Source organism: Dipodomys ordii, unplaced genomic scaffold (genome assembly GCF_000151885.1).
Source record: "Dipodomys ordii isolate 6190 unplaced genomic scaffold, Dord_2.0 Scaffold40, whole genome shotgun sequence".
In the NCBI taxonomy this organism is placed as follows: domain Eukaryota; kingdom Metazoa; phylum Chordata; class Mammalia; order Rodentia; family Heteromyidae; genus Dipodomys; species Dipodomys ordii.
The window spans coordinates 11,003,067-11,013,995 of NW_012267256.1; the positions used below are offsets into that span (position 1 = coordinate 11,003,067).

The 10,929-nt window shown below is 40.2% G+C and overlaps 1 protein-coding gene across 5 annotated transcripts in view; it reads right to left on the reverse strand.

Moving 5' to 3' along the window:
* LOC105987259 (COBW domain-containing protein 1-like) overlaps window positions 1-5,602 on the reverse strand; it is a 43,665-nt gene extending 38,063 nt beyond the window's left edge. For 4 of the 5 annotated variants that reach the window (XM_013018469.1, XM_013018470.1, XM_013018467.1 and 1 more), the window contains exons 1-2: window positions 5,348-5,602; window positions 701-787 (exon numbers count right to left, since the gene is read on the reverse strand). In XM_013018469.1, coding sequence (XP_012873923.1) covers window positions 701-787; window positions 5,348-5,501 — 241 coding nt within the window. In that variant the 5' untranslated portion in view covers window positions 5,502-5,602. The remainder of the gene's footprint in view (window positions 1-700; window positions 788-5,347) is intronic. The other variant, XM_013018468.1, reaches the window with a different exon arrangement.
* Window positions 5,603-10,929: the final 5,327 nt, after the last annotated feature.

Below are 10,929 nucleotides of genomic sequence, written 5' to 3' on the forward strand. Positions count from 1 at the left end.
TGTGTGTGTGTGTGTGTGTGTGTGTGTGTGTCCTGGGCACTGCACTGTCCCTGAGCATTTTTTTTGCTCAAGGTTAGTGCTCTACCACTTGAGCCACAGCTCCTATTCTGTTTGTTTTTGGTTTTTTGGTAATTAATTGGAAGTAAGAGTCTCAGACTTTCCTGCCAAGCCTGGCTTTCAACTGTGTTCCTCAGATATCAGTGTCCTAAGTGGCTAGGATTACAAGCATGAGCCAACCAGGACCCACCATGTTTATTTTTTTAAAAAACTTTAGTTTTAGCTACTGTACAAACAATCTACAATAGGTAAACTCATGGTATCTGAAGCATGTTCAATGTTCCATGAATTATAATATACAATAGTCAGTACAAAACCATCCTTTCAATTCCTTAAAACATTTTCCTTCATACATTTAGATTTTTACTTTCAGTCATTTATTTCACATACAGATCTAATTTAATTCCGCTAGTACGAGTCCCTAAAGTTATGCAAAATACATTTTTATAGAAATTATTTGGTTTCAGTGTCCCAAAGTCATACAAAATAAAGGATGATAAAAATCAATCTTATTTCTTAACACAATTTACATAATTGTACATTATAGTACCTTCTATCCTCTTTTTAAATGCAGAATATCAGTGCAGTAAAGGAACAAACTGTGCTGTTAGTTCTTACAACATACTCACTGAACTTTACTTACCTTCTCCAAATTCATTTAAAATAACCGCTATTCTCTTACAATGCTGCTCTGTCAAAATGTAGTTCAGAAGTGTTGTCTTGCCAGCACCTATAAAATATATTAGAATATCAAGATTCAAAGGCTAAATTTAAAGGCTCAACAAGATCTTGCCGTTTTTAGGAATGTGGTATTTTCATATTTACTTAATGAAAGAGTATTTAGAGAAAAATATTAAAGCAATCTTTGATTGCTATTACTATACTTTAATTACTAAGTCAATCTTTGATAACTATGCCTTATATATACTTTATATATTTTATATTTAAAAATAATCTTTTAGGAGCTGGGAAGGTGGCTCAGTGGTAAAGCGCTTACTGCATGAGGCCCTGGGTTCGATTCCTGAGCACCACCTAAGCAAAAAGAAAAAAGCCGGAAGTGGCGCTGTGGCTCAAGTGGTAGAGCGCTAGCCTTGAGCTGAAGAGCTGAGGGACAGTGCCCAGGCCCAGAGTTCAGGCCCCACGACCGGACTCAAAAAAATAAAAATCTTTTAAATTGGATCAGTGCTTCAATTTAATATGTCTTAATAACTTTCAACAACACAAGAGCATGAAAAATTTCTAGCCGGGTGCCAGTGGCTCACACCTGTAATCGTAGCTACTCAGAAGGCTGAGATCTGAGGATTGCAGTTCAAAAGCCAGCCCAGGCAGCAAAGTCCATGAGACTCCTATCTCCAATAAACCACCAGAAAACCAGAAGTGGTGCTGGGGCTCAAGTGGTAGAGTACTAGCCTTGAGCTGAAGAGCTCAGGGACAACACCCAAGTCCAGAGTCCCAGCCCCATGTCCAACCAAAAAGAATTCATGAAGTAACAGTTTCCAAGGAATAAAGTATATAATTTATAAAATTAAAAATAGGAGCTGGGTATTTCGTGGATCATGCCTGTAAACCTAGATACTTGGGAGGCTGAGATCTGAGGTTCATGGTTCAAAGCCAGACTGGGCAGAAAAGTCCGTGAGACTCTTACCTCCAATTTAGCCTCAAAAAGCTAGAGGTAGAGCTGTGGCAAAAGTGGTAGAGCACTAGCCTTGAGCACAAAAGCTCTGAGTCAGTGCTCAGGCAGAGTTCAAGGCCCTGGACCAGCTCGAGCGCGCGCACGCACACACGCACACACACACACACACACACACACACACGAGCGCGCGCGTGCACACACACACACACACACACACACACTATGGCCAGGTGTTGGTGGCTCACACCTGTAATCATAGCAACTCAGGAACCTGAGATCTGAGTATCACAGTTTGAAGCCAACCTGGGCAGAAATGTCCTTTAGACTCTTATCTATAAGTAAGCAGCAAAAACTGGCAAGTAGAGCTATGGCTCAAGTGGTAGAATGCTAGCCTTGAGCAAAAATAGCTCAGGGACAGTGCCCAGGCTCTGAGTTCAAGCCCTTGAATTGGCAAAAGAAAAAAAGAAAAAAAAAAAAAGGAAGTCCCTGTACGTGATGATACTGTTTCTAAACTAAAAAAATTTGGTTTATTTCCCTAAATTTTACATAACAAATCTCTGATGTCAACATCCATTAACTAGATACAAATTCAGATAAGTATATGTCAACGAAATGTAGTCACAGATTGTTTTAAAGCAAACTAAAATGGATAGCATAAAATGTGGGACAGAGGAAGGAAGCATCAACAAATTCATTATTGAGAAAGATAGATCCATAAAGCTACTCTAACTTTATCCAGTAGGTGGCATGTTAAACCTAGTATGTTCATTGCAATTAGAAGAAAAATATTTATCTTTGAGGCAAACAGCGAAGGTCAAAAGGGAGAAAAGAAAATCTCAAGTGCATAATAGTATAGTTCAATGATATGGACATATCATTATTCTTCTAGTGGTGGTTATTTGGGCTGTTACCAGTGTTTTACTATTACAGATAGTGCTACTAAATTTTACACATAGCTTGTACTTGCCTGCTGAAATGCATTTGTGAGATTTCTAGGGTATAACAGAAGAGATCTATGGGGTATCAAGGTATTAATACCTTCAACATTTTAGGTAATTTTCCTTTCAAAGTTTGAAGAGTTGACATCTTTTGAGTGCTTTGGGAAGCTTCAAGCTACAAACATGAGTAAAATGGGACTGATTTAAGTCAAAAGAATGAAGTTCTTAAAATCAGCCGAAGTGTGAGAGGCCTTGAACATGACTGATATGCAGAGAAGAGGCAGTTTAAAAGCTGAAAGAAAGCCAAGAATGTAAGAAAACTAGTAGAAGTACTAGAACTTAATCATCAACCACATTAGGATTTAAAAAAAAAGATTAAGAAACAGTTCACATTCATTCAAAAGTACATACTATAGATCAGATTTATGCTGTGTCTTGATGAAAAGTGAACAAGGGAAAGACAAGCTTCTATGGAGCTTACAAATATTTAAGAGTAGCAGGTGGTGGAGAATTTAGATAAATAAGGAAGAGATTATGTCATAGGACAACCAGAGATATACAAAGTGCTAGAGTAAACCTAAGAGCCAGCTGGTTGGTTGGTTTGTTGTGGAGCTTGAACTCAGGGATGAGGCGCTGTCCCTGAGCTTTTTTACTCAAAGCTAGAACTCTACCACTTTAAGCCATAGCACCTCTTCTGGTTTTTGGTAGTTGACTGGAGATGGAAAGTTTCACATACTTTCCTGCCAGACTGGATATGAAAGGTGATCCTCAGATGTCAGTATCCTGAGTAGCTAGGATTACAGGCACAAACCACCAGTGCCCAGCTTTTGATTTTGAGATAGGGTCTCACTAACTTTACCCAAGATGGACTGAACTCAAGATCCTCCTGGTTCTACTACCTCCCAAGTAAATAAGATTCCAGAAATCCACAACATGATCAAAACTTGCTTAATTTTAATATTAGTTCAATGTGCTCAGATTATGGTTTGGGAGGCATGAGAAATTGACAAAAAGCCATGCTAAATGCTCCTGCTCCATACAATTCAAGTTAAGATATTTCACTGGGGGGTAGGGGACAGGGACAAGAGGGAAAAACTGGGAGAAAGCAAGGGAAGAGGTAACACTGTTCAAAAAAAAAATGCACTCATTTCCTGACGTACTTAACTGTAACACCTCAGTACATCACCTTTACAACAATAAAAAAAAATTTCCATTTTTGTCCAAGTGGAAGCCACTAGAGGATGAGACACAGACTAACATTTATAAAACTGATTGGTGCTAACATACAGAGTGGCTAAATGACTCAAGATTATAGTAGGAGGAAATACTGAGTATTTCAGGACATTGGGATCACAGATGTAGAAGGATTTGAGAAGACAGTAATGTATAAAGTGTTGAATGTATTGACGTGTCTGAAGGACATCAAAATAGAAGCTATAGGGCTGTGAAGCTAAAGATTGGATGGGCAGAAGGAAAAGCTAGAGGAGGTAAAAAAAAATCAGAAGAAAAATTTAATAGAAGCCCATGGAATGGTGTTTCCAATGTTTCAAAGGGATAAAATCCATAGGAGGTTGCTGGCTTTAGTTATCTGCCAATTAGCTTTGTAGTCCTGTAGCCCTCAATACAGAGCTTCAGACCTTTATTTCCAAGAGTCTACTGACCAACAGGGAGTAAAGGGGGAAGGCCAAAGGCACAAGTCTGCAGTATACTTTTCTGCTCAAATTTGCTCAATTTCTCAGTACTGAATAACCTCTGAGGAAGTGGCACTGTGGCTCAAGTGGTAGAGCGCTAGCCTTAAGCTGAAGAGCTCAGGGACAGTTTCCAGGCCCAGAGGTCAAGCCCCACCACCAAAAAAAAAAGAATATCAGTAATTTCTTATTTTCATGTAAAAGGCCCTCAGGAATCCCAATCCCTGTTTGTCTCTAGCAGTATCTAGGAATAATATTCTTTTCTGTTAACTTTTTTCCATATTTCAATATAATCATGTGCATATTTAGCCCTCCTTTAACTGTAATTTTTAGAAATATTTCTCAAACGTTCCCAAGGAAAAATAAACGCATCAGCTATTCTTTAGGCCCTTGTACAACGTTCACAAACCTAAGTTTCAAATCTCTGAACATTCCTGAACCTCCTCAGTTTCAGAAAGGCTCGGAGGACATTCTCATCCTCCCCGCCCCCCTCCCCACCCCTCAATACTTTGCCAGGGAAAAAACTTTGAGATAGGAGTATATATTGCTCAGAAAAAGCTTGAAGAGTTTAGGCCCTGGGAAAGTGAACTCTACGGAGGAATGTGTTCCACTCCCCCGGCCCCCCCCCGCTCCCCAGCCCCAAATGTCAGGTTCTAGTGAGAGATGTCCCCACAATCGTCAGGCTAGGACGTCCTTGAATGGCAATAGACTTTTTTTACAGGTGTTTTCTGACTCGTGTTACGGCTGCAGCTCAGACAGGTGACTGGTAATTATTTCCATCTCTGAGAAAAATCACCTTCCAAAGGGTAAAATGACTTGTTAGAATTCACACGATCATGGGGGCGGGGAGGGAGAATCTAGGCTCCACAATTCGAGGTAACTCTTCATCTCATGTGAGAAATGGAGGAGACGCGCTCTGTCTGGGTCAGGGGGCCCAGGAGCCAACACAGAAGGGACTCCAGCCCCCCCCCCGCCCGGCCCCGCACCCCAAACCCCAGGGCCTACGACGGTGTCCGCCCGGGATGAATTACCCAAATACCCGGTGATGATCGTCACCGGAATCTTAACGCCAAGGCCAGGCTTCTCCTCCGCCTCGGTTGTCTTCGCCTCAATGGGGACCAATTCAGGACAATCCTCCGCATACTCTTCTTCCTCCTCTCCCACCGTGACGTTACCCGGTAACATCCCGGCCCGCAGCCACACGGCGCGCACGCCGCCCGAGCGGGAGGAGGACCAAATCACCCAACTCCGGCTCCGGACGTCCAGCGCGCCGCGCCAGGCCGCGGTGCGGCGTCATCACGCCGCGACGAGAAGCCCCCTCTCCGTCCCGCCCCCGTTACCTGGGCTCTTAGCAGAGGATCCGCCCTCCCTTAGCCACACCCCTAGGAGGAAGATGAACACGCCCCCACGTGAGTAGACACGCCCCCTGGGGCGTGGTCGCTGGGCCTTGCCCCTCCAAGGCTGTCCCCACAGGCTCTAGCAGCCTTAGTAGCTTGTCCAACTTGGGGCAACTTGATTTAAACAGTTGCCACGACACATAGACTTTAACACCTTGATATTTTTTTTACAATCTGACTTAAATTATTTTAATGCATAGGAGAAAGAACGTAAGAGTATGATATTAGAATGCTGATGATAGTTTTTCTACCTTATGGATAATTTTTTCCTCTTTATGTGTTTTATAAATGCAATTTTTTAACAGTGTGCATGAATTAGTTTGATCTAACTTATTTCTTTGGACATCAAGTAATATGATTTCACTGACCATCTATGCCGGATCGTGTTACTGTCTTATCACTAACGCACAGGAAGCCCACATTTATATTTATGAGGAGCCCCATTGACCTCATCCCTAACTCAAGAGCATTATGTGCCTCTCCTGTATTTCCGCATAAAATTGATTCCCCTAAGTTACTAACTGTAATCATGAATTGGTTTGGTATTTCCCTATCACACCTCTTTCTTCTCCTCCTCCTCCTTCTCCCTCTCTTTCTCCTTCTCCTCCTCTTCATGGCCCTTCTCCTCCTCTTCCTCTTCCCCTTCCATTGAGACAAGCTCTTGTTCTGTAGCTGATGTTCCTCCTGTCTCAGCCTTCCTCATGCTGAGATTACATATGTATCACTATGCTTCAAACAGGTCTTGCTTTTATAAACTGAACAGGTATAAATACTTTTCTTGGTGTATGTGTGATCAGGTTCTCCTTTGAGGTCTCTGTGAGAGTAGAATTGCTGAGGCTCATATAATGCAAATCTTACAGTTTTCAAGAACAGTCACAATTATTTTTTTCAAACTGTACAATTTCAAACATTTCCTCTTAGTATATAATATCCTATTGATTTAAATGTTAATATTAGCAGCTGTTAACTTTTTAAGCAATAAAGTAATACTACATTATGGTCTTCATTTGCATTTCCTCAATTATGAACAAGGTTGAGTACCTCTTTGTACTGGTGACATTTAATTCTTAGAACAGCTCTAAGAAGTATTATTATTCTACTTTTCCACATAAAGCACAGAGAGGTTAAATTATTGGGTCCAGATAGATCATGCAACCTATCTAATGCAAATACTGTATTGTTTACAACTGCCAATTGAATAGTGGTTGATATCTTCCTACCTTCTCTAAATTTCCACATGAAGTATTCTATTCATTCCATCTGTCCTACCGGTGTGAATATATGTCTTGTAACTATTCCTTGGCATAACACACCTATGTTAGGACCCGAAGTATAAATTTACAAATAAATTTATTGTTATAGTCACATATGCATTTGGCCTGAAAAGTCAGGAGGGGAAAGCTCTACCAGCTTGTGACAACATAATCATAATCTACCTAAGGAAAACTAAGGTCAATACATGGTGCCTGAGGATCCAGGTCACTTTACTATAGGAGAAAAACTGGATGGAAACCCTAAAATAAGCAGCCTAAAGTCCTCAGAAATTCCATGAAATAGTGGATCTTGTGGAGTAACTGCATTGCACCCACTCATTGCATTGTTCACAAGAGACCCTTTTATACTGCTGCTGACTGAACAGAAGTGATTACAGACCCGACAACCTCCTTCACGTCATTTTCAAGTAAATTCTTGTAGATTCCATTACATGGCTCAGCCCAAAGTGCTAAACTAAAATGTCTTACATAATGCTGAATGAAGAAAGCATTCACAAAGACCATGTACTATATGATTCTATGTATATAAAATGTCTAGAATAAGAAAATCTGTAGACAAAAAAACTGGCTAGTGGCCGTCAGTGGTTGGGGGTTCGGGAGTGACTGCTAATGTGTACCATGATGGTTCAGTGGAGACAGTAATGAGAATATTCTAAAACTGACTACATTAAATTTAGTGAATATACTAAAAATCATCAGATTGTACACATTCAATTGGTATGAATTTTATCTCAATAAAACTTTTTTAAGTTAAAGGCTCATCTGTGTATTCAAATATTAAGAATATTAAGATGCCTGTGCTTTGTACTGATTTGCTGGAGAAATCTAAAAAAAAAAAAAGATAAAGTCAGATAGCAACTATTTAAAGCTTTACAGGCCAAAAAGCAGATTTGAGGCCACTGTATCAGTCAATAATAAGAGAGAGGAAGTTTCTACAAAGTTTTTAATTTGAGAGGTTTGTAGTGTAGCTCAGTGTTAGAGCACTCACCTAACATATGCAAGGTCCTGGATTCAGTCTAAGAACTACAAACTAATAAATTTAAAATACAAGTTTAAATTTTAAATTTCACCTATCTTTACATATCAGGAAATGATTTGTCAGCCAGGTGCTGATGGCTCATACCTGTAATTCTAACAACTGGAGGCTGAGAACTAAGGATCTCAGTGTGAAGTCAGTTGAGCACTCAAGCAGAACAGTCTGTGAGATTCTTATCTCCAATTAAGCACCAAAAAAATCTGAAGTGGTTCTGCTACTCAAGTATTAGAGTGCTAGCCTTGAGCACAAAAGCTCAGGGACAACCCCCAGACCCTAGACCAGTGTGTGCGCGCACACACACACACACACACACACACACACACACACACAGATAGTCAAATTTTTTGTCTATTGGAAATGTAAAAACGATTCTTAGCTTACTAAAAAAAAAAAAAGGTAGCAGACCATAGTTTCTATAGTTTGCCAACTCCTGGTGTAAGCTAATGTGATGTTTACTTTCTTTTTTTCTTTTCTTTGTTGGTTATGGGGTTTGAACACTGGGCCTGGCCACTGTCCCTCAGCTCTTCAACTCAAGGCTAGTGCTCTACTACGTGAGCCACAGCATCACTTCCAGTTTTCTGGTGGTTTATTGGAAATCAGAGTCTTAAAGACTTTCCTGCTGGGACTGGCTTTGAACCATGATCCTCAGATCTCAGCCTCCTGAGTAGCTAGGATTACAGGCGTGACCTATCTGCACCTTGTTAAAGTGATGTGTTTTTAAATGAGCTAAAAAAAAACAGATTGCAAACGTGGATTCTCATTATCAGTTTGTAAAGTATTTACCAGTAAAGCAATTCTTTGCCCTAAAGTTGTAGACACTATAATTTCCATCACAGAGGAAGGTCTGAAGCTCTAAAGTTTAAACTAGACTTCTGAGTGTACTGGGCCTGGGAGAGACCTGTATTAACCATCACTTGCATTGTAGTGAGAACCACGCAGGGCAGTAAGCTCTCAAGTCATCTAGATTCCTATTAACTCAGCCCTGTGACCATAATCTGCCCTCTGTCCTTGGGCATTATTTCTTCCTTTTCTTTGTTGAATGTTAGTTACTGGGAGAAAGAGTAAGGACGAGAGCTTTATCTAACTCAGAGAAAAGCCAAAATGAATGCTAACTTGGTTTTGTTTTCTTCTCTCGCTTTTGCAACTTCCTACAAAGGCAAAAAAAAAGCATCAGTGGTCAGCAACAGCTACAGGCTTAGAGAAAGAAAAAGGAAACTGAGGGTTTCTAAATTAACCCAGTTCCTCTTGTCTAGCTGGGGCAAAGAAATAAAGTACTTTTTAAACACCAGTGTTCATATACACTTATGCATATACTGAATGCATATACACTTAGGGGAAAGTATATACACTTATACACTTATCTGAAAGTTCTGAAGTGAATGGCTTTTATTCTTATGACTGTTTTGGTTAAGATGGACTAGCAATATTGTACTCCTGCATTAAGATATACAATCTCCTTAAGAATATAAAATTAAACTTTCTAGATTAGAGGTGAGGCTAAAGTGGTAGAGTACTTCCCTAACTACCATGAAGCCCTGAGTACAGCCTCCAGTTCAATAGTAATAATAATAATAATCTTTCTCCATAACATTGGCAGATAAAATAAATACATTTCCAAGATTTACAGTAGTATTGTTCAAGTCTACTGCCTTTTTTCTATTTTGTTGGGTGGTATTGGGGTATCGAACTCAGGACCTTACTTGGTAGGCAGGTACTCTATCACTTGAGCCATATCCCCTTCCCTGAATCTATTATCTTGTGATGATTAAACCATGCTAACAATATGGCTTTGTTTATTATAATCCAGCCACTTCTTCCAGTCAGCTTCTCACCAAAAAAAAAATTTAAGGTGTGGAGCGTCTCAAGTGATAAAGCACTTGCCTAACAAGAGCAATACCTTGAGTTTTCAACCCTAGTACCTCCAAAAAAGAAATGAAAAGACTATTGAAATCCCATAGGCTGATGAAGTCAAGTGGTACATTCTTGTCTTTAAAATATGCTGTGAAGCAAGGAATAGGGGTTGAGCAAACCAAAAAATTATGATGCAGTGAATTATGTTGTAATTCTTTTTTTTTTTTTTTGGTCAGTTGTAGGGCTTGAACTCTGGGCCTGGGCGCTGTCACTCAGCTCTTTAACTGAAGGTGAGCACTCTATCACTTGAGCCACAGAGCCACTTCCAGGTTTTCTGGTGGTTAATTAAGAGTGTCATGGACTTTCCTGCTCAGGCTGACTTTGAACCATGATCCTCAGATCTCAGCCTCCTGAGTAGCTAGGATTACAGGGGTGAGCCACCTGTGCCTGGCATATTGTAATTCTTTAGGAGCTAAATAGTATTCTGTTGTGGAGAGAACATTTAAACTGACATTTGTGGCTTTAAGTTTTACTTTCTAATTTTTATAGGCTTAGAGAAGTATGCTCCAAAATCCACAAGCAGCCACTTATGATTTTGTAAATTAAAAAATGAAAAAAATGAGCAAACCATCTCTATTCTTTCTTCCTCTATCTCCCAAATATTCCTGAAAGAATGTATACTAAGGGCTAGAGACATGGCTCAGAGGTATTGCACCAGCCTGTCAAGCAAGGGCCCCTGAGCTCAATCCACAATACCACAGGGGGAAAAAGTTAGTTGCATTTAACTAAAATAACATACTATACGCAAAGCAAAGTCTTCCCGACTGTAAGACCAGAGTTTTTGAGTCCTGGGTCTTGCCCATCACTTTGTTATTACTGTCTAGTCCTTTTGTATTGCTGCCCACAGCACCTGAGTCTAGATAACTTACCAAGAATAGAAATGTATCCCTCAGTTCTGGAGACCAAGACATCCAAGATCAACTCATTGGCAGGATCCGTGTCTGAGGAAGGGTTAATTTCTGCTTCCAAGATATTACCTTCAAGGTTGTGTCCTC